At 48.0% G+C, this 27445-nt stretch overlaps 1 protein-coding gene across 1 annotated transcript in view; it reads right to left on the reverse strand.

The window, feature by feature from the left end:
• Positions 1–468: 468 nt before the first annotated feature.
• Positions 469–27445, reverse strand: part of Dlgap2 (DLG associated protein 2) — a 136476-nt gene continuing 109499 nt past the window's right edge. The window contains exons 6-12 of the mRNA XM_032918939.1: positions 25491–25843; positions 24568–24609; positions 18587–18672; positions 16909–17324; positions 8727–8818; positions 5109–5261; positions 469–2552 (exon numbers count right to left, since the gene is read on the reverse strand). Of these exons, the coding sequence (XP_032774830.1) occupies positions 2334–2552; positions 5109–5261; positions 8727–8818; positions 16909–17324; positions 18587–18672; positions 24568–24609; positions 25491–25843 (1361 nt within the window). The 3' untranslated portion in view covers positions 469–2333. The remainder of the gene's footprint in view (positions 2553–5108; positions 5262–8726; positions 8819–16908; positions 17325–18586; positions 18673–24567; positions 24610–25490; positions 25844–27445) is intronic.

The raw sequence follows: 27445 nt of genomic DNA on the forward strand, positions 1-27445 counted from the left end.
CTTTTCACTTTGACAGAGGGGCCAGCAATGCGTCTCAGGGAAGGAAGATTTGCTCAGCTAGGGGAAGTTTAGGCCAAGGCTTTGGGTGAGGTTGGATGCGAACTAAAGATAGACAATGTAGCTAACGAAAATCTAGTAGATACTTTGTTCAAGTTGGGACCATAGAATTTGGGGTTTACAGTGAATGACGATTGTCTAATGTTGCAATTTGTTTCTGTGTATGTTGTGTACATATGAGGAACTAAGAAAGGCGACCAGATGTTCTCATGGGTGTGGGCGGCAGGGACATTTGCATTTCGTATTTCCCTCAGCTTGGGGATGTTCATCGGTTCTGTTTTCCTCTGGTTACATCTAAATAGCTCCTCTAGGATACATTGCTCTGGAAGTCCGACATACCAGTGCTTATAGCACACTTGTTTGTAACTCAGAGGCATGAGCCCAGCAGGAAGCATTGTTATTGTCTACTACTCAGGATTTACATATTTATTTAGGTATAAAATGCTTTGAACACTCTGGGGAAATAGGGTTTGGTGATAGAAGAATATTTTGGGAATTATTATTATTTTTTGCATTTTTTAAAGGATATACATTCGTATGAGTTTTGCTTCCAAATATATTTTAAGGCTGTTTGGTAAAATATATACCAGACACAAGGCTCGATTTATATAGGGTTTTGCTATCACAGGGAACTCTTAACTACTCAGCTTTAAAAATAAAAGGTAAAACTTTGAGGCTTGACATGCTGTAACATCAACCGTGCCCCCCATGCGAAATGGAATGGAGAGGGCGAGGAAGAGGACGGTGTAGTCCTAGTAACGCCCCAGCTGCAAGGCTGCCTCTCTAGTCAGGCTGCAGATGGGGGCACTGGGGACAGTTTAAAGTGCGAGTCACAGGGAGAACACAAAGTGCTACGGGGCTGTCTGAAAGCTTTCTGCCCATGGCTGAGCACCCGGTGCTCCTTAAAGCAGTTAGAGGGGAGACCCGGGGTGGGGTGGGACCTTGCCTATATGTGAAGAACAAAGAACTCTGAGATCAGGGCCATGGGCAATCTGATCGCTTTTGTGGCATCTGAACTCCCCATGCAGAAGTCATAGGATGAGATCTTAACTGTAAACATAATTTACACAAAAACCCGTTAATCAGAGCCAATCTCTTTCCTCTCTGCACCCTCAGAGTCTGACTACTGATTACCTTCCTTAAATTCCACAGCTGGAAATCACCATGCATGATCTCTCTCTCTCTCTCTCTCTCTCTCTCTCTCTCTCTCTCTCTCTCCCTCTTCATGTCTATCACAGGCAGATATATTCTTAATTTCAGCAGTACTGCATAGAACAGAAGAATCCTGGAAAAATACAAGCATAAACTAACTTTTCTTCTTTACCATTTTTAACGGATATACTTACCGCTCACATTCATATTTCTTATATGGTTTACAACATCACAACTGGCATCTTAAACAAGCAAACTCCTTTAAAGGTACCCTGGGAAGTCAAGTTTGAGAATGCATGTAACAGATATAAAAAGTTCATGTTAGCTTGCAGTGAGGTTTAAAGAAAATGCTGTGTGTAATGGTTTAAGTTACCAAGGGATAAAATTACCATGACTATTTCTTAGTTGTTTTTTTTTTTCTTTCCCCTCTTTGTATTCTCTGGGCTCCTGCCAGAACTTTCCATGGGTCCCTCTGTTAGAGGACTGCTCACCTTAGCTTTTAACAAAAACATTCTATGCTAGATCTTTTTCTTGGGGGTGGGTAGCCTTGACATTTCCTTTTAGAGAACCACCTTGTGGGGACCTTGGAGAAGCCCTTTCCTGTCATCACAATGTCAACCAAGGATGTGGCGACAGGACCAGCGAGGACAGCAAGGGCATGGGGCAGCTCAGCTGGGGAGAGTAACTCAGGTGAGAGGGAACAGGTTTTGTCTGTCTTTCTGGCCCTTCGAGTTGTAGCACCTTCCACTTGGATGTCTAATGCCTCTCGAGAGTGGGGAGATGCACCCGTGTATAGTGACCTCTAGTTATCACACAATTTATAAAAATATAAAGAACAAAGTGAAAGCTAGGGTCCATTTCAAGAGGCCACTTGGCGGCCCTCTGAGAACAGGGACGTACGTCAGGGCTCACCAGGCCTGTTCCTCGGAGCTGATGTCCTTCAGAGTCAGTCTTGCCAGGAGCTCAGCAAACTAGGAATTGGAGCGTCCACTGTCTACAGTGCAGAGAGCACGGCAAGGGCGAATCCGGTGGAGGGTGAGACAGAAACTACCAGGTAGGCAATAAACTGTACAAGCATTTTGTGAAAAAGAACAAAACCAGGCGCGTGTGGCCACCTCTGGTCCTCAGAGCCGCGTCTGGGCCTCGGGGATGTAGATCTCGATGCTGTCTGCCCTCTCCGTGGCAGAGTTCTGGCGGAACGAGGCAGCTCTCTTGGCTGCCATGAGCCGGCGCCGGGCTTCCTGGCGCTGTCTGTCTGGCAGGTCCAGGGACTTTTCCCTCGTGATGGGGAATTTCCCCTTGGGGGGCTTCTTTGGTATTGGAGGGGGGATCTTCCTTTCTTCCTGAAAAGCATCACAAGTCAGAGGAGGTCAGGGAAGGTCATGGGGAGGTCACAGAAGTAAGCGGTGGGACATCTGAAGATCAATCAGGGGAGAAGGTCTGGGGAAGGTTGGAGGGGTGCTCATGGGGAAAGTAGAGACAGTTGGGGGGAGAGGGGAGAGGTCATAGTAAGGTCAAGAGGTCATGGAGAGTCATGAGGAAGTCAGAGGGAAGTGGAGGAGAGGCCATTAGAAGTCAAGGGAAGGGCTGGAGAGATGGCTCAGCCGTTAAAGGGTAGGCTCACCGCCAAAAATAAAAGAGTTCAAGGGCAAGTAACAAAGGAAGTCAGGGGAGGGCCCGATATGCTAAGCCCTGGAACCCTGGTTCTTCCAAGTTCCCCTTGACTTCCTGCCCCTGTAGACACTGCCAGATTCACCCCCATTGGTGCTCAGTGGGACAGCTTCATCTTACTGCATCTACCTTTCTAAATCCTCATTTTCAGTGGAGGCTGAGGGCAGTGTCTACGGATAAGAAAATAAACTTCATCTCAGCACAGATATCCCGTTAGCTCTCGCCTGCAGGAGTTCTCCCTCATCCCCACACGTACAGATGCATCATCCTACCTGAATGTTAGCAAATGCCTTGAGAGAGTGTGGCAGTGGTCACCTGACTTCTATGTGGCAGGATGTGCATTCGGGAAAATCATCTTATATGGACAAGAACCTCAGGGGGCCTTTGGCTAAATTCTCAATCATGAGCCTAAACCCACATGGATTTTACTGCACATATAATCACACACACACACACACACACACTTCCCTTAGCTTTGATTCTCAAACAATTCATATGCAATATATATGCACCTCCAGAGAGAAAACTTGGAAACACTGGAAATGTATACAGTGCAGAGAGGACTTGCGACTATTTCATGAAGACCTTTACACTGGGATAGTATTACTGAAGGCAAATCCAGACCTCTCCTGGATATCAGGGGACTCCCTCCGAAGTAGAGGGCACTCATCTGCGTCTCTGCATTTAAGCTGTGTACAGGAACCAGGGCAGTGTGTGCCCATGCCCACCGTGACCCCTGATTCTGGAAAGGTGAGAATCAGTCTCAGTATTTGAAATTTGTCCCTAAGGCTAGAGGCTATCACATCTTTAAGGTGTGAACTGGCCCCTCTGCACTGGGGTGAGTGTCTTGAGCAAGGACATATTTCACAGGAGGAGACTCAATCCCTGCGGGCTTCTTCCTGCTCTTGGTCCCTTAGAAATGTAAACTTCAGGGGCTGCTGTCTGCGTGAGGGTTACATGTCTGATCTCATTATTGCATTTGTGTGTTGTCTCCAGGTCGTGTGGACCTGGGTTCCACATCCCTCCCACTAAGTGCTAGGAGGAGTTTCTTCATTGTCCTCAGGGACATGTAAGACTGGCGTTGAGCCTCGCCAGCCACCAGCAGTGTCGGAGGAAGTGCAGACAGACAGTAAGCGCCCTCAATGGCTTTCATCCTGATCAGTAGCTACTCACTCTCGCGTATGCACTAAGCAGTACTTCCCCAGACTATTATGGGCTGTTTGCACTGTGACTTGATTTTACTTCATTTTGAGTCTTGTTCTTTAGTTTAGGTCTAGAACTTAACAACCCCACTTCGGCCTTTGAAGTTTTGGGAACTTCATATACTACTATCGCATCTAACTGGAATTTCAAATAGAAGAATCACATTCATTTATTGAGGATATGTGTGGATGATGTGCGTGGGTATCCACAGGCCGCAGTGCCTTTGTGGAGGTCGGAGAACAATGTGTAGGTATTAGATCCCCCACCATGTGGATCTTGGGGCCAGCCTCAGAATGTCAGACTTGGTGGCAAACACTTTTACCCACTGGGCCATCCCGCTGGCCCCTTTAACTGTAATTCAATTTAATGGACTGTATCTGTCTGGAAAATCCAGACCTTGATTACTTCTCTAGGGAGCTTGTAAGTCCGAGTGTGCACAGTGCTCTCCTGAGATGATGTCACCAGGAAGCAGAGAGCCAAACTCAGATTTAATGCAAATTTTCAGCCTGTGTAAGGGTGAAGCCCTATAGGAAGACCACGCCCTTGGACTGCTCCATAAGGTTTAAATGCAGTCTTGTCCTTAGCTCCCTATGTGTACCGGGAAAGTATATTTGGATAGAAGGAGATTGTCATCTTAGCCGGATCTAAGATTTTACCTGTGGGAGGCTGACTAAATACAATCCAAACAGACATCCGATGAAAATGAGCCCGGGTTTATCCCTGGAGGAAACTAGATTACAGATGTAGGGATCTTTCCTGGTGTCTTTGAGATGTCTGTGTATTGGAGATATAGCAAGATACACACTGCTATTCACGCACCCAGGATTCCAATCCTGTCCATTTGTGTAGTGCTTGTAACATCCTGCCCTCCACACACACACACACACACACACACACACACACACACACACACACACACACACACTGTTCCTGTATCAATAACTAATGGTGGAGAAATCGGCTATCCTCTGGCACTGGCCTACGAGCGTAGTGCTTAGGACCACCATGCCATGCGACTGCGTTACCTTTCTCTCGGGCGACTCCATTATCTTCCAGTCATTGAGCTTCAGCTGGTGCAGTTCATCGAACTTCATGCTGACATCTTCCACAGACAGCTGCAGCATATCCCAGTAGCCAGCTAGATCCTGTGATGTCGGTCTTGGCATGGCGCTGGGGTCCTGTGGGCACACGGGGAAGTTAGGGAGGCTGCTCCTTCTCCTGTAAGTCACTCAAGGAATCAGACCAGGAGAGGTTCCACTCACTTGAAACAGGGCGGGAGACTCTCCATGACCCCCATAAAAAGTAACCTTAGCCCAGGCACACGCCAGCAGCTTACAAACACGTCACACACCCCTTTAATGTTCCAACTTGGAAATCCTGGGGGTCGAAGGTAGCTCAGTGGTAGAATGCTTGCCTAGCATGTATAGATTCTCTGGGTTCCATCCTTCAAATGGTTCGCAGCTCGAGAAAGCAGCAGAGCTATGAGACTTACTCAGAAGGGACAGACTACCCGTGGTTAGGCCACTAGGATCACAGTCATTTACTTCATTGTGTTTATTTTGTTGTTTATTTTGTTGGGTCCCAGCTCTAGTTCTGAGGATGGAGTATGACTTCAAAAGGTGACCTGACTTCAGTTTCTTCCCACGGAGAGTCAAGCCAATCTCTTGAAGGAACAAAAGACTCACAAACACCACCTCCCACTTAACTCAGCCTGTCCAAGGGGTGCCACCCCACGCCATCCACGGACAGCGCCTGGCCTTGTTCTCAGTCTAAGCCGCACCTCACTTCTGCACAGGGTGTGGTCCAATTGGTTCTCACTGTGATAGTCAAGTGACAATTCTGTGTATGGTTCCCTTGACTTAACGTGTGGCTGGCTCATCCTGTAGATGCACACGATCAGACATTTGTTCGGAAGTGCTTACATTGTTCAGGTTTCGTCAGTGGTTTGGGTTGAATGTTGTTTGATTCACAGTTGATTTAGCTTGAGTTTCTGCTCACATGGGAACTATACCTGTTAGGCACCATTGCCTCTTCACAGTTCACAGGCACCCAGATAACAGCCTGTGCCACCAGGGAGGGTCACAGGCTAGAAGGTGAACTCACAGGATGTGTCCCTTTCCTCCTGAGTGGGATTCAGAGCTGGGCTCTGCTGTTCTTACGACGAGCCACTAGAGGGCGACTCCTGTCCATACTTCTGCCAAGCTAAAGCCGACTCTGGCAGTGTAAGCTTCCTTCTAAGATTTCTGTCTTATTCTGTTTGAGTGTGTAGGAATACCTTATGATATAACTACATCAAAAATTGCCCACATCGGCTCAACTTGAAGACGCCTGGGAGGGGGGATCTGTCTTTCCCTAGAGTCATTTCTTATACTTAAGGATGGGTAAACTTCTTAAATATCTGCCCCAGCAACCATGAACCATGGCTTGGAGAATGAATAATATGTTCTGTCTTCTGCTTATGTCTCTCACACTGCCCTCAAACTAGGGTCTTAGAGATCCTAAAGAGAAACAAAAAGAAAAGATAGCCAGCCAGATTTTTTTTTTTTAACTCGAAAGGCATCAAAGATATGAGGGTGGATCATTTCAAGGCTAATTCAGTTGCATCTGGTGCAGAAGAGGGGCCCATTTAATAGGCTCAAGGGTAAGCATTGTCCTCCGTGCAACATGACCTATACCGAGAGGCCGCAGAGGCTGCCTGGCCACCCTGACTACAGCTACCCAGCCCGGCATTCTTGATGATCAAGCCAATCTCACATAGGTAGTGTGCAGAGGAAGGCAGAGCCACACATAATAGCCAGACATTTATCTAGTCTCATTGCCCAAGGTCACAAACCTCCCAGATTGCCCTTTAAATGTACATGAAGCTTCACGCCAAAGCTAAGCGTCATGATGAACTTGAATGGGCTAGCAGGGAAAATGTTAGAGAAAGCATTATCCTTAATGACCCCAATAAAGGACCCGGATCTGCAGCTCTGAGGGGCCGCACCTGCATATGCAGTCGAACGTGCTCCAAGTTCAGTGTGCTCATGTAAGCTAACAAGCACAGCACGGTCAGAGCACCTGCTGCCTCCACCGTGACAAGCCCAGCAGAGCCTTTTGCCTTTATGGAGAATGTTTGGTATTACACGTCAGGGCTGTGAAATTCCCTACGAAGGACTGTGGATACGATTCATGTCTCTCGTGGAATTCTGAGTATTTTAGTCAGAAGAAACCAAACAATGTGTGTGCGTGCAGTAAATGGGTACAGGCATATGTGGATATATGAAGATCAGTATGCATGAACATACATGCAGATGTATAGATATACATACATGGATACATATTCACACACATATACATAATATACCTATACATACATATATAGATAGAGAGTAAAGAGATATAGATGATGTAGACATAGAGAGATGACCAGATATATAGATCAGATATAGATATATGTATAAAGAGAGAGAGAGAGAGAGAGAGAGAGAGAGAGAGAGAGAGAGAGAGAGAGAGAGAGAAAGGAGAGAAAGGGAGAGATAGAGAGAGATGTATACAGGTGAGTTTCTCCTCTCTTTGCTAGGAAGACCCAGGATCAATGCCAACTGCATTCATAAGTCTAGTTCAAGACACATTCACTCTGTCCTCACTATAGGATCTGCAAAGGCCAAATGACTTCTAAGATTTCTTCTTAATCTCTTCACGTGAACACGCATCTTTGCTCGACACCCCCCCATTGATTTTCTTTCCTCGTGACCTCGGCCACCACAGCAACTCATTCCCTACCTCCTCTTCTGCGTTCTTCTCTGGGAAAGGCAGCAAGTAGAGGAGGTCCAGTCAGATTCTCTCTCCACCCGCATGCCCTACTCAGCCCCAGCCCCAGCCGCAGCTGCAGCCCCAGCTTCCGCCTGCAGCCTGGCCCGAGACATGTGAGTTGCTAGGGCCTGGATGTAGATAACTAGGGCTAGGTGTGTGAGCCTCGGGTGGGGTGCACATCCCTAAGGATGGGACGTTGGTCCTTGGAGCTATGTGTGTGGCTCTCCAGGGCAAGATGTGTGGGCTTCTGAGAGTTAGGAAGGTTTCCAGGGCCCAGAGAATAAGTGCCCTGAGGTAGGGTGTAATCAGGGACAATTTGTGGGACTCCAGACTTGGGATGTGGGTCTAGGGCTGGGCTATGTTCTCTCCCACCCCTGCTTAGGGGTGCTTTGACCAATGAGGAGTGTGATGGTTTGCATGAGACTAACCCCCATTGGCTCATATGTCTGAATTCTTGGTCCACACTTGGTTGAACTGTTCAGGAGAGGAATAGGAGTTGTGGCCTTGTTGGCAGAGGTGTGTCACTGGGGTGCAGCTTTGAGGTTTCAAAAGCCCATATCGCCACCATTCACGGTTAGCCCTTTCTCTTCCTGAGAGTTGTGCCTCAGTTTGTAAGCTTTTAGCTACTGCTCCGGTGCCATGCCTGCCTGCGGCCATGTTCTGACCCATAATGATCATGAACACACCCTCTGAAACTGTCCGTTCCTAATAAACTCGTTCCTTTATAAGTTGCCTCAGTCATGGTGCCTTGAAAAGTCACAGCAATGGAAAAGTAACAGAAAGGTTCTGTGACCACGCACGCTGCGCATACCTCAGGGTTTATGGGATGGGGCTGCTATGCCACTTACCATGTTCTGCTGACAAAGCCAATAAAACTGCTGGAACTTCTGGGACATGAGCAGCTGGGCACTTCCCACGGCACTCCTGATCTTTCCTAGAACTGGGAGACACAGGGAAGATTAAGACCCAGTCGATCATAACAAAGCAAGAATGTCTGGCGTCCATCGAGCTGGGACCAGAACCTCCATCCATGCTTTTCCACTGGGGTTGGACCACACTGAACACATCCATCAGCTGAAGTTCCCACTCCTTCCCAGCTCATGAGGATACATGAAGACAACCAAACGCTAGCTCTGAGGGTCTTATCACTGGGTACTGGGGATGATTTAACTCCATAAGGCGATGGGCTACAGAATCTCCTTATTTTGGGTCCTGAGTTTATTTAGCTTTGGTATTCAGGTGAGTCCTTGGAGTTGGGACTCCAGAAGACCCCATTGACTAATACTCCAATGGTAACTCCTCAGTTTTGAGAGAAACACATTGGTATTGGCCATCTCAGTGAATTCGATTAAATACCAGGGAACTGAGGGTGGCTATCTCATAGCAATGGTGGGAGATGTGTCTCAATCTTGGAGGAGCTACTAGGAGGCAATCACACAGGAAGGTCACAGCATGCTTCCAAATCAGCCAGAGTCACAAGCCATGTGGTAGGTCAGACTCACTGGCCTATTAAACCCCTTTGTGAGGTTAATGTCACCTGAGTAAGCCTTACTCAAGGTTTCTCTACGAAGGATTCCCAATCCTCACCAGCTTTATTTGGTAAGCCAAATATTAAAATTAAAAATAATAAAGAGTATGTTTTTATCCACAGAAAATGATTTAACACATGGTGACAGCTTCTAGATTTAGACCGGGAAAATGGAAGACTTTGTCTTAAGAATGTATAAGGAAAAAGCTCTGCCTCTTGCTCCAAGAAGCCCTTGAGCTTCCTCTTTGTCCCTTCTGTGCCTCCCTGTGAGTGCTGCATGATTCTGAAAACAGTTGCGTTGTGGATCCCACCTCACGTATGCCTCAGAACCTCTGGGAGTCATTGGGAACCTTTCTTCCTGCTGGATGCTTTTTATCTCTGCCCAGCTTTCCTCACTAGCTTCAGCTCCTATGTCACCCCCAGAACCTCGACCGTGTAGTTATCTAGACTCCTCTCTCGTCACTACCAGGCAATCAGCCTCAGTTGCCTGTGAGTTTTCCTTTCGGCTCCCTTGCGGAACACAGGCACCCACCCACGTCAGACACTTGGAACAAATCACTTCTGGTTTGCTGGCTGGATCTATTCTCCCAGCGTTTTCAGGAAGAGAGCTCTGGTTAGCACCTGGCTGCTATGTGCTCAGTTTGGGGAAAGCAGCCAAGGACAAGGAGGACAAGTGTCCTGGAGTTCTATTCCCCAGGAAACAGAGGTGAGAAACCCATTGCTCTGCTTTGGAGAGCTGTGCATTGCAACTAGCTACTCATCCACTTGAGGTTTTATCCAGTAAAGTAAAAGAGCTTTCTGACCAGCAGAGGACCAATAAACAGGAACTATGGCAGCCCATGGTGCTTTGTACCAACCCAGCCCAACAGTCATCCCCAGCGGATGATGCTGAGTTTCAGAGACACCCTTGGTCCCTGTAACTTTCCTCCTTGATGGCCAATATCCAAAAGACCAGTGATAGCTACGGCTTGTCCCAGGGTTAGTTCTTTGAGGACTGAGGATGCATTCAGCCCAACAGTCTATTGTTAGAATCAAGCGAGGAGTGGGTTTGAGCTCCAGGAACTCGAAGACTAAAAGAAACATTCTACCAGCGCCAGAAGCTGGCCTCCCAAGTTTTGACCTGATAGGCCAGCCGTAGCTGCTTCCGTACTCGTCCTTGGCCTGACTTGAGGAAAGAAAAGACAGAGAACTCAGACAAATGTGATGAGACAATGTAAGATAGCGCTGCAGAAACAGTAGGCTGGTAAGAAGGAAGTTTAAGACTTTGTGACTCAGAGGTCGGTCACACGGTCACATGCAGGATGTTCAAAGCCAGGGTCCCCCCTGCCCCATTGAATATCATGTGCTCCGAAGTGAAGTGATTAAACATTCTTATTTGGGTTTTCTTTTCTCTCTTTGTTTCTTTCTTTCCTTCTCTCTTCTTCCCTATTTTTTTTGTAGATTTTTATTCTCTAAAATGTGACCGTGGAAAATTACAGGTTTGGGAAAGATTAGAGAGAAAAGTCTGGTACACACCCTGTCTGTATCTCTTAAAGCGGACAGCTGAGGCTGTGAGTGACTGTGCACACTCTGGCGCCACCTGAAAGCACGTTTGAGCTGACCAGAGGGGAATATAGTGATCTCCATCAGATGGAGACAAGAAGAAGGGAGAACGGAGAAAGACTGGATGCAGAGGCCTCTGGAGGTGGGTCAGGTCCAACAGGCCTTTTTAGAAATGGTTAGGGAAGGGTGTCTGAATTGGCGGTGAATTTCAGATTACTTTGGATTTGGGTATATTTGCTTACGTATAATGAGGCACTGGGAAATGGGACCTAAGTTTAGCCACCAGATTTCCTTTTGCGTGGCCTGTCCTGTGAGGTCAGGTGCAGAATTTTCTACTTGTCCAATCCTGCCGCTGCTCGAGGACTTTTGAATTTTGGATTTTCAGATTTGAGTCCAGCTGTGTTGTGAAGGGGGAAGGGGAAGATGCAGGGACAGAGAGGTGTAGGTGGGCTGGACTGGGAACAGAGTCTCAAAGAGGGACAAATATCACACCATCCTTCATTCATACCGGATGCCCTACAGGAACAACAGGAACAACAGCAGTCTTGGTGTCTAGAAGATGAATACTTTGTTTCTAGAAGGCGGAATTCCTGTTTCATTGTATCCTGTAACACAAGTGACTGATAATGTTCAAAGGGGCTCATTTTAGTCAAACTGTTACTATGAAATTACAGAAGCCAGGAATGAATATTTTTGTGTTTTTTAAAACTAACTTTGTTGCTTTAAATTGTAATACAAAACCCATTTGTTCTATGAAATTTGAAGTTTAAATACCTAATCTTTTTATTCCCCTTGAAATGGAATTCTGCTGAAGTATCCACGAAAGGCTTCCATTTATAACCTTTAGCACAATGCTATACGGCAATTCTCAGTATGGATTAATGAGGTGCAGTCATTGTCACAGGTCTAAATTAGGCAGTGCCAGGGAGATAAAGCACACTGGAGCGAGGCTAACGAGCAGCTGCTAATGGCAGGTGAACTCGGCCACTTAGCGAATGGGAGTGATCCTATCTGAGACCTATATTGTCAATAGCTCCCTGTAATTGCAGGGAATTTGAAGAGAAAATTCAATTTATTCTTTACCATTACGGTTGCCTAATTTTGTCAGAGTTTCAGCAGTGCCCTCTTAAGAGACGTAGATAAGGACAGGTACTCAGCAGAATGCACATTTTCAATGAACCTGATATAACCCTGGCCTTTGGTGAACAAAAAAGAAAAAAAATTGGATTAGCTGCTTTGGCGCTGGATTTATTTTTCACATGTCTGGTCTAATTTCTAATTCTATGAAAATTTGCGATGAAATCCCAGCAACATTTTAAAACTCAAAGTGGACTTTTATAGAATTTGCAGAGTTGGTATTGACATATAATGAGGCATCGGCAGGGTTGTTTGGTATTGACAGCCTCTCTTGGGATTCCCTGGTTATTAATTTTACAGCACCAGAGGTGGCCAACTGCTCCCAAAAATTTCCCTTCTGGCCCCAGGCCCATCTATTTCTGGTTTCTTCTAGATCATGAGCATCTGACTTAGTTGTCTGGTTCGTCACAGGCTCTTCTCATACTCTCAGTAAGACTCCGGCCAGTTGATGACATTGCCAGTCTTGCCCCCAAACTGGGTACACTCTTTGGCCTGGCTCCTGCTGGAAGTCTGTAGGCAATGGGTAGACATCATGTTACACAGGGGCGTGCAGAATCCTGGCCCAGTAGAGACAGGGGCAGTGTCTCTTATGCTTTGTGTGCCTTAACTATGGGTTGTAGCTCCATCCACAGACAACTGTCGCCCCTCATGGAATATGACCTGGGAGATCCCATGCCCAGCATCAGATCCCACTCTGGTATTATATGACTCATGATTCTGGTGGTTATTTTTCCCGACTGTGAAAGGCGATCTGGGACGTCTGATCTGTAAAGGTCTCTCTGATTGCCTGAGCTCTCGGCATTCAGTTGGGGAATGTTCAAGTGAGCAGACGTTTGTAGACAAGGAACCCCAAACTCATCCCAAGACCTGACTGTACATGCGCTACTGTATGGAAGTCTTGAGATGCCCCCAGCTCCATATGGTCATGAGATATTTAGGATGTTTTTATTTGTTTCAAATGACTTAGTAAGTTTTGGTTTCATTTCACGTCCTTACCCATCTGGTTTAGTCAATATGACCATTGCCAAACTCTAGTTTTGCAGGAGTTTCTGTTATGTCTTAAATATTTCCATTTTTGTATCAAAAGTGAGAGGCCTGCACAGTAGGCCTTAACCCGAATCAGTCTGTATTTGGCTCAGACTAACCTTTATTAGCCACGCAGCACTGAACAAATCTAGATCCATTCAATCAGTTCAGTGAACTGTGATTACGAAATTATAGTTGGGGCCAGAATTATTTCATGCAATGGAAATTTCAATATTCAGAGCGCGGAGTTTTGGCTTAATAAGCCGTTTAATTTAATCTTAATTTTAAAAGTGTGGAGACCAATGACTGTTGCTAAAATAAGACCTAGACTCGGAGGTTATCTTAGTTTTAAGCATTGTTAGGGAGATCCATGAACTTGATTAATTCCGGGCTAGGTGAATGTGGAAATCATGGCAGGTGGGAGCTACAGCCAGAGTTCTGTTATCTCGTTCTCTCTGATCACAAGGAGACACGGGTGCCCAGGACAGCAGAACTTAGGGATAGATCAGAGTTTCTACTCCCTGTCTCTGCGCTCAAGGCTTATGGTGTTGAAGTCATGTTCAGTGGGTGAAAAAACAGGAAAGCCAAGACCATTTAGCTACTGTTTCAGGGTTAGCACCATATGAGGCTTGCACTCCACTGCAGACACAGACCAATGCCCTGGGATCCTGGATGTGCTTATAATGTATGAGAAGGATATGAATGTTGCTGTTCATTAAGACTTCCTGCCTTCCTTCCCTTTCTTCTTACCAGTTATTTGTGGAGGTCTGTGTGTGAGGTACCACCATTGCATAAAACACACTGATTGCAATCTCTGCCTTCAGAGACCCGGGAATCTCTGGGATACTGCAAAGACAACCCTTGAGAAACATCAATCCCACTGTGGTACAGGATGACCCTTCTGCCAGGCAGGTGGAAAGGGCAATGCTTAAGTGGTCCTTTCAGGATGGGCCAGACCATGGGCTCCTGCTTCTAAGCTCTGTGTCTCTTTTGTGTCCTAAGTCTCCCTTTCTTTGACCCCATCTGTTTTCTGGGCCATCAGATTATGGTTCAAGTTCACCTTGTCACCTAGGAGTTTCCTCTCAGACCTCTGAGCCTCTGAAGTGCTTTATCTACACTTCTCTCACTATTCTGGTGTCTTGCTCTTCCTGATGAAGGCTTCTCCTGGTCCTATGTCACTCACGCCTACCTTCTATGTGGAAGCTTACTTGTTTCTTGTATCATTCTGGCCTACCAAGAGTGGCTTGGTCATTGAGCGCTCAGCAAACTCTCGCTGGGCATAAACATCATTGCAAGAGTCCAGAAGATGACACTTACAGTTCATAGAAAGTTAAATAGCACATTTAAGGGACTATAACCAGGAGGTGGGGGCAGTTTACTCTGATCTATAGTTGGCCTAGAGGGGAGCACGTTCCCAGAGCCAATGCAGTCAAGCACAGAGATCTCACACACATCACGGCTGTGAGGATGGATCCTACGGCCACTTTAGTGACACGTAAGTACTTTTGGGACACAATAGGAAACAGTTTTCTTGGATCCCCCCAAAGAGAAAAAATGATAACCTGTGACTGTACTCCAACACCTTTCTTTCTTTTTTTTTTTTTTTTTTTTCTTTTTTTTCAGAGCTGGGGACCGAACCCAGGGCCTTTTGCTTCCTAGGCAAGCGCTCTACCACTGAGCTAAATCCCCAACCCCAGCACCTTTCATACTTAAGTATTTACTGCTTATGTAAAAAAGAACTGACCTCCTCTCTCTGCGTTTCCACAGCCCTGTCACAATGACCTTGTTTGTGTGTGTACTACCAGCCTAGGCATTCTCCACGGACCATAAATGGTGTCTCACGGCAGTGGTGAATCAAAAATGTCATCCCAGGTTGGGGTGAGTGGGCCCATATTGTTCTGAAACAGCCGGGGAATGTGGACAAGGTGAAGATGTCTCTGGAAACAGAGCATCTCAGATTCTGAAACTGTAAACATGCGATGCAAAAGCCGGTGTGGGTGTGGGCGGTGGTGATGGGGAACCCAGCGTGGGAGCAGACGGGAGGGGGGCAGGGGGGTGATGGGGAACCCTAGTGTGAGAGTGGGCAGGAGTGATAGGGAACCGTAGCGTGAGAGCGGGGAGGGAGTGATGGAGAATCTCAGTGTGGGAGTGGGTGGGGGCTGATAGGGAACCCCAGCATAGGAACAGGGCAGGGCTGATGGGGAACCCCAGTGTGGGAATAGATGGGGGGGGGTGATGGGGAACCCTAGTGTGGGAGTGGGCAGGGGTGATAGGGAACCGCAGTGTGGGTGTGGGGGGGCTGATGGGCAAACCCAGTGTGGATGTGGGCGGGGCTGATGGGAAACCCCAGCACTTTCCGTGCACGTCCCGCAAAGTTACCTCCATTTTACATTGTTGAGCACTAAGGCACATGTGAGACATGCTTGCATAGACCTGGCAGACAGTGCATGGTCAGTAAGCACTGTTTTTATATGATGTATATATAACCCATGGGAAAGTTATAGCAGAGACTAAGCATGGAAAACAGAGTAAGGTGGAACCTGTTGCTTTACAAAGGGAGCAACCACTGCATCCTTATTTGCATATTCAAAAGCGGATCGGAACCTTTAGAATGTTCTAGAATGACACGAGTTCAAACGATGTCCCGCTCCTGGCAGGTGATGCGATGACTACAGACATGCATGACCCTCCTTTTGGTTGTCAGATAAATGGACTCCAAGGAATTAAAAGAGGGAAAAAAAAATCAGGGAATCCCACATGGGTGGAAGGGAAAGGCTGAAACGCCAGCCAGAGGAGGACCTCGCCTAGAAGGCAGAGACCCCACAGGGTTCTGACAGCTTCCACCCTTACACCTTCCGGGTTTCGTCTTTTCTATAAATGTGGCACTGCTACCGAAGAAGCAGAGACAAGGCAGGGGCTCTCTCTTCCTGATTTGGCCAAATTGACTGAATCTGTTTTCCTTGGCCAGTTTGCTTACTAATTTCAGAAGTGGTGGGTTTATGGACAAACGACTATTCCTGAATCCTAATCAATCGTCTCTTTGTTCTCCTCCCACCTCTACCCCCCTTTCCTTAGAGGAGTTCTCTTTCCTCATTTCTTCTCTCCCTTCGTTCTAGGCTCCTTCCCTCAATTCCCATTCTTTCCTCCTCTTTCCTTTTCTTGCTCCTCCTTTTCTGTTTCTCCACCCTCCCCCGCCCCCACACACCCATACCCTCGCACCCTTGCACCCTCCCACACTCTCCCCCGCCCCAGCCTCTGGGAAGCACATTTCCACATTACACCACTTGATTCTACTTCTTGGTGGTAGATTTCTTCAAGTAAAAGAGAGGGAGGCAGACAGCGAGTCTTTCACACTCTCGGTGGAGAAGCAGGGACTTGAGAGCCTGGCGGTTTGGACAAGTCAGCACTGCGCATGCTCAGCCGAGGGCCCTGCGGGTAAAGTCCATCTGCGCCCTGCGGTGGGGAATTCCTGCTTAGTTTCAGTATTCCTGGGGCATAATGCAATTAAGTTATCAGAGAACTGGTTAGTGGAACATGAGGTGAAGCACACCACGAGGGTAAGAGTTAGCACTGTTAATCTCACATCCAACCAGCAGAACCAAGCAAAGCAAAACGGAAAGACAATCGTGTCCCGCAGGGAACGGCTTCTTGGGATTGAGTGGGGGACAGCAGAGAGCATTTCCTTTCCATTTGCTCGAACGTGGAAGGGCTATCTCCCTACTGATACTGTCATTGGTCCAATTGCCTCCCTGAGAAGTTGCCTGTCTAACGCGCTGTGGGGAAAGGCAAGTTCTTACTTTCCTCGGAGAGGTCATTTTCCTCCGCTTCCCTCTCCATCTCTTTGCACCAGCCTTCCATCCTCTTCGTCTCCGTGTGCAGCAATTTCAGAAACCACGAGCCATCTCTCCGGCACGGAGACATCCTCCCGGTCTCCACCGTGTCCAGGGATGGCTCCAGCCAGGGATCCGGTGGCGGCAGAGTAGAAGTGTCCACCTGTGTCCTATAGTCCTCCCTGTAACTGAAGAGGCCCTGCGTCCGCACAGTCCTCAGTGCCCCATACTGGGTCGGGGTGCTGGGCTCTGAATGTCGCTGGAAGGAGGATCCGAACTGCAGGCCCTTGTCCTCCATGCTGACATGCCCAGGGAAGCCCTCCAACTCTAAGTCAGCCTGCACAGCAGCTGTGACGCTGTTGGAACGCTTGAAACGGCCGTGCCTGGGAAAGGAGGGAAGTGCAGACGAAAGTTCAGCCTCATCCTGCAGATCCTCAAGGGGACACCCTTGAGCCTCATCGCCAACCCCCCTAGACCCTCATGGGGATACCCCTGAGCCTCAGCACTGATACCAACTTATAAGTCTAACTCACTGTGCTTGAGTGTCATTGTGAGGAACACAGGGTGTGACAAATGAGTGGACTTCAATATCAATAACTCAGATTCTAGGTGGCACCCATTGACCATTCAAGTACATTGAGTGGTGTTCAAAGGCTACCTTTATTAGAGTAGTGGTTCTTAACCTTCCTCATGCTGTGACCCTTTAATATAGGTCCTCAGGTTGTGTGATCCCCCCCAACATTTTGTCGCTACTTCAAACTGTAATTTTTCTACTGTTACAAGCTGTCATGTCGATATCTGATATTCAGGGTATCCAATATATGACACCCAAGGGAGTCATGACCCATAGGTTGAGAACCACTGCTCTGGAGACATGCCAAGTTTATGAGCTATGTCCTGTGCATAAGGCAATGCCTTCTGTAGATCTTTAGGTTAAAATGGGAAGTTAATCTTTAGGTTATAATGGGAAGTTCTTTGCAGTCCACATCTCTCCTGTTGGATCCCGAGTCTCTCCAGGAAGGACTGCCCCCACACAATGCCTAGGAGAGGGCACCTGCCGCTTTCAACATAGAGCCTGGTACTTTTTGCTGCTGTGGCTGGCAAATACATTCTTTAATGCCAAGAAAACAATCTTTATGCCATAGTTCAAAACAATGCCACTGTCACAGATGCATACTGGTGTTCTGTGCTTTTAGTAAATCTTCTGAAATGAGAGAATTCCAGGGCATAGCTTGTATCTGACCTCTCCCTTCCCCCCTTCTTTCTGTGTTTCTCCTACTTCTCCCTCATTATTTTCATCATTATAAGGTGAGAAACACATTTATTTGCCTTGCCCCCAGCCCACTCTCCTTCTGAGAAAGGATTCTGGATAAAGGACTTTGACCTCCCAGCGCTGTGAGCTATGATGCTATGTTAAGAGGTGGTAAATTACTTTGAAAAGAATTATTCCCTTCCCTCTTATAAAAACAAGGCATGACCCATGTTCATTCATATTTGAGCGACACCAACGAGGGGAATATAAATGAATGGCCTGTCTCTGAAGGCAGAATGAGTTACTGACGGCCAGTGCAGAGACAAGAATCTTAGAGCCCAGCATTCTGCAAGCATCTGGCTAGGGGGAGAGGGGGTGTGGTGGGGGAGTTACCGTTTTTCATCTTCCACTTGCACGCCTACAGAGTGGTACTCCCGTAGGCCTCTGCTCTCCGTGTCGGAATCCGTGGCTGTCTCTACCTAATTCAACACAGAACATCTCACTTTAGACCTGGGGCATGAATCTGGTCAGTGACTACTTCCTTCTTGTTCGTTTGCTGTAATTGATTGTGGATGTGTTTAATTAATGCAGAAATGCACTTGATCCAGTAGACTCAGATAGAGAAGGGAGGGGAGGGAGGGACAGAGGGGGGAAAGGGAGGGCGAGGGAGGGGGATGCACATTCATTTCTGTGTAATTATGTGGCTACCGGGGTTTCACTGAATTTTACATAACCCCTTGAACTCAAGGCTGCACTCGAGCCTTTTAGACATATGCAGATAAAATTGCTAAGTCAAAAATAAAAAAAAAAAAAAGAAAACCCCCAAAAAACCCAATCAGCCAGGACTTTGCTGGGCTGCATTGTTACAAGACGTGGATGCTCTGACCACGCACTGCGGTGAGGAAGGTGAGGACAGTGCGAACCAAACACAGCTAACAATGACAGATAAGCAATTTAAGAAGAGAGCACCGATGGCTGCAGCCGCACACAGAACGACACAGGAAGGGGACGAGAACACCTTTGGGGGAGAAACGAGGAAGCCTCATGGCTGCTGGGATGGCCAGGAGGCTGCTCAAGGTGACAACAGACAGGCATCCTGAGGAGGCTCCTCACCATGGCCCTAGTGGCTACATTCTCCCAGACCCACCAGGCACTTCAATGATTGTCAGCTATGGGAGACAGTTACACAATGGGTACCCGGGTAGGAAATTCTGTGAGCCAAGGCTGGTAAAACTGTGGAGATCTTTCCAGGCGCCAGACAGTATCCTCTCTACTCGAAGCATCATCTGACAGAGCTACAGGACTGTTAAGCCCAAATTCAAACGCCATGATACAGACACACGTTTTCTTAAAAATTTAACTCACTACCGGGAAGAACAAAGCAGTTAACCCCTTGCCAGTGTACCCTGTGCGTTTGGGAGGAGAAACCACTGGCCCAGGCTGGTGTGTGATCCGTGGCTGCACCTCCAGGTCCCATAGGGCACAGGATGTGTAGGTGGTGGATAAATGTGATTTGATAGACCAGGAGCCAGATACCGGTTCAGTGCCTTAACCTTAATCACTGTTGTCCACACAGGGACCTCGGCTGTTCCTAGAGAACCAAGGAAGGTGAGTTACTTGCCAAAGGGCACCCAGATTGTTGTATGCAGTGCCGTGATTCCAGCCCAGGAGCCTGTGACCTCAGACCTCTGATTTCCACCCCTCATGGCTGTGAGAGTCTCAGAGCTCTTGAATTTCTAATCAAAGGGTGGATGGGATCAGTGCTGCTGGTCGCCACAGCTGGAAGGAGGGAAGGGTCGAATGGAGGAAGAAATCTGGACAGACAAACCTTCTTGTTGGGGTCACCATTCTGCCTCCTGTTTTTAAGTGGTCATGGGCCTATTGAATTGTAAGTACTCTAATTGAACATGTCAAATTGATATTTCGAATGAAAGACCTGAATATACACTAATGTGCTTAAAATAATAGGTCAGGACATAGACAGCTATCATGTATTCATTCATCCATTTATTTATTTTGCTACAGTTAGAGCCCAGGGGCTTGCTCTATCTACTATCTATCTATCTATCTATCTATCTATCTATCTATCTATCTATCTATCTATCTATCTATCTACCTAATTTTGAGACATGGTCTTACTGTGTTGCCCAACTAGGTCTCAAACTTTTGATTCTTTGGCCTCAGTCTTCCTAGTTCCGGGTTATAGGCATGCGCCTCCATATCTGGACTTGTACTGTCAAATCTCAGAGAGATTTCGGAGTGGAAACAGCATACACTTCTGTCATAAAAATATAGAAGATGGTTGTCTGATTTACTTCAGCCCCTGGGATGCAGCTGAAGGAGACGGTGATACACTCTGACCCATGTGAGGCCTGTATCATCATAGAGTTATTTATAAGGGGAAAGACAGGAAAATGGAGGCTGCGAAAGGGCTCTTTAGTAATTTGTTATTTAGTCATGATGGTGTATGCCCTGCAGCTATTTAAATGAGGGTCGTAAGGTTAACAACGTCAAAAACGTTTTTGATGGAATTGGACTAAAGTGTATGGACTGGCAGACATTATTAATTATAATGTTAGGAGACAGACATACGGACATACATACACATACACACATACAGATACACACACAGATATACACAGATACACACCACACACACACACACACACACACACACACACACATACATCTTACCTAGTGACTAAGGAATGAGACACCCCTCAACCCGCCATTTTTCTTTCTAATGTAAGTCACTTTTAGGGTGACGGAGAAAGGCAGAGCTCGAGGCAGAGCTCCTGCACATTTTTGGTTGTGCTTCAAGCTGATGGTACAACCACTAGGAAAGTCTCTTTAGTTTTCTTGAATCTTTGCTTCCTTGCTTAAAAATACGGAAATAGCCGACACCTTCCAGGACAAAGAGCAGACAGACAGGGAGACTTGCTTGCAGCACTCCATGTCTTCTCAGTGCCACCAAGGACCCTCGGGAGGGTCACGCTCACGTTAAGTTGAAGAGATGCACACAATGTTGAGTTTGGTCAATTTAATAGAAGCTGTCATAGGAAGCTAGTCTAAAAGACCATGAAGCTATCTGTGGTGGAAGGTAAAGGCTGAAGGGCTTGACAGCATGTGTCTAAGAGGAGCTCAAGATGTGCTAACACCCAAAGCTCCAAGAAGAGAAATGCAGGGTGGGGGAGAGCTACTGTGATCAACGGGGGAGAGAAAACATAGCATCTCCCGAAGAAACTTGCTCACCAGTGTGAATAGATTTAAAACAGTGTGTGAATGTCCGCCTATGAGATCCAGATAGGGCGGAGAGCTCATCAACAGAAGGAAGAATCAGTGAGTCCTTCTGGGTAGCTCTGGAGGCAGAATCTTTATGGGGGTTAGGGGTTCCCCAGTTGACAGTGAGGAAAGACACATGAGCAAGTAACTGAGGTGACTGATAGGCACCGTTACACCTCTGGGCATGTGACTCTGCTGGGCTATATACAGAGGGACGTTGTGAGAGGGAGCTATGAGGAGAGGGTGGGAAAGGTGTCTGTGGACACGATCTGCTTGAGACGTCTAAGGAGTTTGATGGAGACTTTCTATATGTGCCTTTGAGTATGTGCATGTGTGCACACATGATGCGAATGTATGCAGGCCCAAGGGTGGTATCTATAGGGCAAAAGCCTAAGGCTTTCTCTCCTGTGCCCAGTTCCTCTCTCTCACCAGACCAGGCTTGGCACCACACCGCATGCAGCAAAGCCGTCTTAGTCTGAACCTGAACTGTCGGACCCTAAGGGGAGAGCCTGGAGCATTGAGGACGCTCAGTTGTACACCTGAGCTCCTACCTGGAGTTGTTACTCTCCAAGCAAGCTCTTTGGGCTCCATCTTGTAAGCCTTCCTCAGAGTGAGGCGGGTGAGAAGCTTTTGAGATTCACTCATTGTTTCCTTCCGGAGCCCATTCTGAGTCCAGGCACTAAATAGGATGTTTTAGTGAGGAGCTTGGGGGTTCTGACTAACGGCAGTTAAAGCAGTGTGTGTGTGTGTGTGTGTGTGTGTGTGTGTGTGTGTGTGTGTGTGTGCTTCCACTAAGGCTTCCAGATCTTCCGAGGCAGTTTCCCAAGAACACGCGGCCACACAAAATGAAGACCATTGTATATCAGACACTCCATAAACTGATAAAACAAAATGTAAACCGATAAAGCAAAAACAAAAACAAAACAAACATATAGGATCACACAGGCCTGGCGGGGTGAAGAGGCACGGAGCCAGGTGACAGACAGCGCCAGGTCTAAGGACCTGTGTAGGCAACTTCAGAGGACTCGACCTTTTATTCTCATGCTCGAGAGCTAGCCATGTGGTCCTAAGGCTGAATCTACCATGCAGGGTCCAACCATCCAGGAAGTATGGAGCTCTAAGCTGGGCAGAGAGAAAAGGGAGGACAGAGTGCCAGTGTGGCCATGTAAAGAATGTCACCTGTACCACACTGTGCACACCCAGCAGGCTCCAGTTAGATCCTGGGGACTACTCTTTAAAAGTATTCCTTTAGTGTGAGTTATATGTATGTTGGGCATTTCTGTGCATATGTGTGTGTGAGGGCTGTGCATGCCTGTGGAGCCCAGAGCTGTTTGGTCTCTCGGAGCTGCTATGGCTGCTGCGAGTTGACTGACATGTTCCTGTCCTCTGCAAGAACAGTCCATGCTCTTAATCACCGAGCCATCTCTCCGGGTGCCTGGATCTTAGTCTTGACTGTACAGGGTCACATGATGCTCGCAGACTGGGAACTGCTACTCCAGGAGTCAATGGGTCATACGGTTCAGCAGAGAGGGCAACGCTTACCCATTGTGTACTGCCTACATTCACATGGTTCTTCTCAAGGTTGCCCAGACAGGGGGGTTCTGGGTACTTGGGCAGGGGTCTGGGCCAGGCCAGGTAGGAAGTAGTGTCCTTTAGTGCTTGGCACCATGTTATGGACCCTTCTCTATAAGCTGGGGACACACAGTGAGGCTGGCTTCTGTTTCTGGGTCAGGCAGGGCGGATAATCCTAGTAGTGTTTATGAAGAATGCTAAGGCAGACTCCCCTGGTGCAGAATGGCTTCCCAATTTAGTTTTAATTCTCCTGGCAGCTGAGCCCTGGCAGGGCTGTGGGAAGCCACCTGCTGGGCTTTGTCCATTACAGTGGTGCTCTCAGCCAGGCAGTCTCAGGCAAGGCACTCATCCTCCCTGGTCACCTGTTCCCCGCCTTTGGTTGGGAATAATGATACATGGCTCCCAGGGTCACTAATGAGGGTTAATCCAAGATGAGTCAGAGAGCCAGGGACAGGGATGTGACACAAGCCTATTTACTTGTTACAGTCTGTCGTACTTCCCTCAGGCACTGGTATAGTCTCTGGTGCCCGGTGTCTACAAATACTCTTCCGATTGTTTAAAGAGCCACTCCCGAGCCTTCATTTTCACTTGTGAAGTGAAGGTCTGGCCACGTCTCCTTGTTACCCTAACCCTTACGTTTTTTCCACTACATTTTCACTTTAGCCTTTTCCAATTGATTTTACTTGCACAGCGGCAACTCTCTGGGCTCGCGTCACGGTGTTTGTTTGTTTTGTTTTTCTTTCCCCACTGAGGAAGGAAGTTGAATGAGTTTCCCAACTGGTATTGTGATGTTCACACATCTCTCCACTAGGCACTCACCACCAATACAACAATCCACTCCATACTCAACATGAACCGAGAGCTCCCTATGTGCCAGGCACTGTGCTAGGTGCTGGGGTACCAAGAAGAGGCAGGAGGCACAAACCCAGCCTGCGTGCCACAGAGCGAGGGAGGATTAGCGCTTGCAAACGTGAGTTGGCCCGAGGTGCATGGGGTCCGGCTATATGGAGGAGGATGTGTGTTGTGAGTTCAGGTGTTGGCCCAGCTACGAGGAGGGCAGCATGAAGTGTTGTCTCCCTTTGGAGCATGACAATCCAACTTTATGAGCTCTTAAAGTTGTACCGGGTCCTTTTAGCTGCACAGAGGTGGACTCTCTGTCATCAGTCCTATCACAGGCCATGGATGAACAATGCTGGCTATGAATACCAGAGGGGGTCTTGGAGACCTGGCAGTGAACGTGCACTGATGTATTTGGAGAACTCTGGGTCTTACCTACAGACAGAGAAATGGTGAACGCTCCATGCTTCCCCAGTTGCTAGGATTGTGTCTTTACCTGGAGTGGGGCCTGAGTTACTTCCTAGGGGTTGCCAAGGGTTCTGAGAAACAGTGTGACGCACCCAGCAGAGTGCCTGGCACATAGAGCCGGGACAGAGAGGTGACAAGAGCAGTCATATGAAGAATCCAAAGAAGAGAGAAAAAAACTTCATGCGAGCTTGGATTTGGAGATGGTTGGTACTTACATCTGACCTTGGGTAGGGTTGATGATCAGGGAATTCAGAATCCTAAAAAAACCAACGAAGCCACAGTGTGGAGACCCGGCTCAAGGACCCAGGCCAGTGGGCCGACAGACACCCCCCTGGTTTCTGCCTGTCCCCCCAGTCCTATATGGGGCCATCCCTTCCAGTTCTGTGAACTTCTTCCTTGCAGGATGTATGCATGGAGAATTAATCATTATGATTTTTAAACCTGCCACACAGGCTGAGCTGAGGTGCAAAAGCAAGAGGCAAACCTATGTTGGCAACCATGTCCGCTAGGGCTTGGAAGGAGGTCACCTGACACACTTTGTGAGATAGGCCCCCTATTTTTGTATTAAGTGTGCCTCACTGCACCGAAGTCAAGCTCTCTGAGTCGACTGAGGAGTGGGAGGGCCAGCCAGGCTTAGAACCGGGAGACTAATGGGATGGTGGGACACCCTTGCACAGCCTGACACCGCAGGATACTCCTCCTGTATGTAGAGGCCTCTGGGACAGACGGCTGTGAGAGGAAGGGCCCAGCTGCACACTGCCCCAGTTGGTCACACCCTCAGCTCACAGCACAGCACTTGGGTCTGGCTGTTTCTTTATTCCCAATACTTCTTAAGGGCTGAGGTATTTTTGGCAAGTCCCTCACACCCTTAATAGGCATCGAAGTAGCCTATGCTATCATCTGCCTACCTGTCAGCCCCGAGGGCCACACCTCTGTGTAGTTGTGTGTGTGTGGCGGGGGAAGTACATGAGTCTCATCTCTCTGGGCTCTCTACTGGGGTCTCTCATGCTGTGGCAAGCACATGGGCCTCTCAGCATTTACTGTCCTGCTTCTGTTAAGGGGCCAAACACTTGGGGCTATGACTTGGTTTTGGACTCAACCTGTTAAGGTGCCAGGGAGGGTGGTCAGGGGAGACTACCTGGACCCCGATGGAGGAGCAACGGCTTTTGAGGAGCTCTTCAGCCTTGGATACCAGGACCGCCTTGTCAATGCTCCTTGTGGAGCTGCTCTGAGTATCAGCCGCGTGGCGCTGAGCTGCCGCTGACTCCAGAGCCAAATTCATGGCCTTGTTGCTGTCTAGACTGTCCATGGAGTTGTAGAGGCCGCCACGGCTGTCTTGGGGCCATGGGGACATCCTCTGGGCACGGCTGTCCTGGTAGGCATCCTGTGTGGATTCCGTGCTGCTCTGGGCCGTCACAGAGATCAGAGGCTTGGAGGTGGTCCGTGGAGGCACCGGGGGAGGCGTCTTCTTGTAATTTGTGTAGGAGACAGCTGCAAGAGAAGAAGGCCTAGTCAGGTGAAATCCTCCATCCATTGGTCTACAGCTCTGATCCACAACTCAGTCTGGGCATCTGGCCTTAGAAAGTCAGGCCAATGGACGAGATCCTGTTGTGTATAGGTAATAATAGAAAAAAATCATAAAAGCACCTAAGTATCTAGTATACAAATTGTAAAAGTGTGTGTGTGTGTGTGTGTGTGTGTGTGTGTATGTGTGTGTGTTTGTGTGTGTGTGCATGTGTGAGCATGTGCGCTCATGTGAGGGTGAGTATGTGTGAAAATGTGTGCGTGTGTGTATGTGTGTGTAGGACAGAACACTTCTATACCAGACTTCATGGAGGTCACGGAGTTGTGCTAACACCCCCTGTACCACACTAGGTGAGGGGAGCAGGCAGGGTCCCAAATAAAATGCATGCATAGGGAATCGTCGGTGTGGGTAACCAAGGGGGCGCTTTGAAAATGCCAGTCACATTAATTGCAGGGGGACAGTAATGGCAGTTTTCTCTCTTCTGATTGTACTTTCTACATTTCTTCATAATGAGTAGTTGTTATTTAACACTCACAAATGAAGGGACGGGAGCTCGCCATGCCAGCACCACATCAATGCTGAGGAGTGGAGATGCGATTTAAAGAACGTGGCGGCAAGAGTCAGGATAGAAACTAGTAGAGAGCCGGGTGTCACAAACCGGGCTGAGCTTTTCCTGACACAGAGAAAACACCTAGAAGCGCCACCCCCACCTCCTTTTCTTTAAAGGTCTTTTGCTGATGTGGACTTATCTCTCAGAGAGAGCTAGTAAACGGAAAGCAGTCTAGGCACTGTTTTCAGACTCAGATGTACCTGGTGAGGTTCTCGCTCTACTCACCGACCTTCTGTGTCTCCAGCCTCTGGGGTGTTCACGCACTGGCATCTTCCATTACCACGTTTTACAAGTACCCCAAGACTCACACTCATCGTCCTCTCTCTACCCCCTGACCCCATGCTCCCAAAGCACATGTTATTGTCCACAGTACCATCTTCTGAATGTGCTTTGCCCTGTGGGACGGCATCCCACTTGGAGCTTCTCTGGGTGTCTATTGGAATTCCAGCTCTTGCTTTCCTCACGGTAAGTTATTTCTAAGGTGTGAATGATGGAGACGTATGTGTGGTATTTCCTCAGTTCCTCTTTTGTCTGGTCCTAGAGTCTGAGGTCCACATGACTAGATCCCTGTGCTGGGTGGAAGGTTCAGGCTCCTGAGCCACTGCTCTGTCCCAACCTCCCTGGGAGCTCCCCACCCCATCTACCAGTCCAACCTCCGGTTCTACCTCTGTGCCCCAACACACCCCATACCTCCCCACCCACCTCTGTGCCCTGCCACACCCCACACTCAAAGGGGAAATGGCAGGTCCACCCGGGAAGACCATCTCTAGCCATGGTTCTCAACCTTCCTAATCCTGCGACCCTTTCACACCGTTCCTCATGCTGTGGTGACCCCACCCCCAACCCTAAAATTATTTCACTGCTATTTCATAACTGTAATTTTGTTGCTGTTATGAATCATAATGTAAGTATTTTTGGAGATAGGGGTCGTGACCCACAGGTTGGGAACTGGTAACTT

Source organism: Rattus rattus, chromosome 13, assembly GCF_011064425.1.
Source record: "Rattus rattus isolate New Zealand chromosome 13, Rrattus_CSIRO_v1, whole genome shotgun sequence".
In the NCBI taxonomy this organism is placed as follows: Eukaryota; Metazoa; Chordata; class Mammalia; order Rodentia; family Muridae; genus Rattus; species Rattus rattus.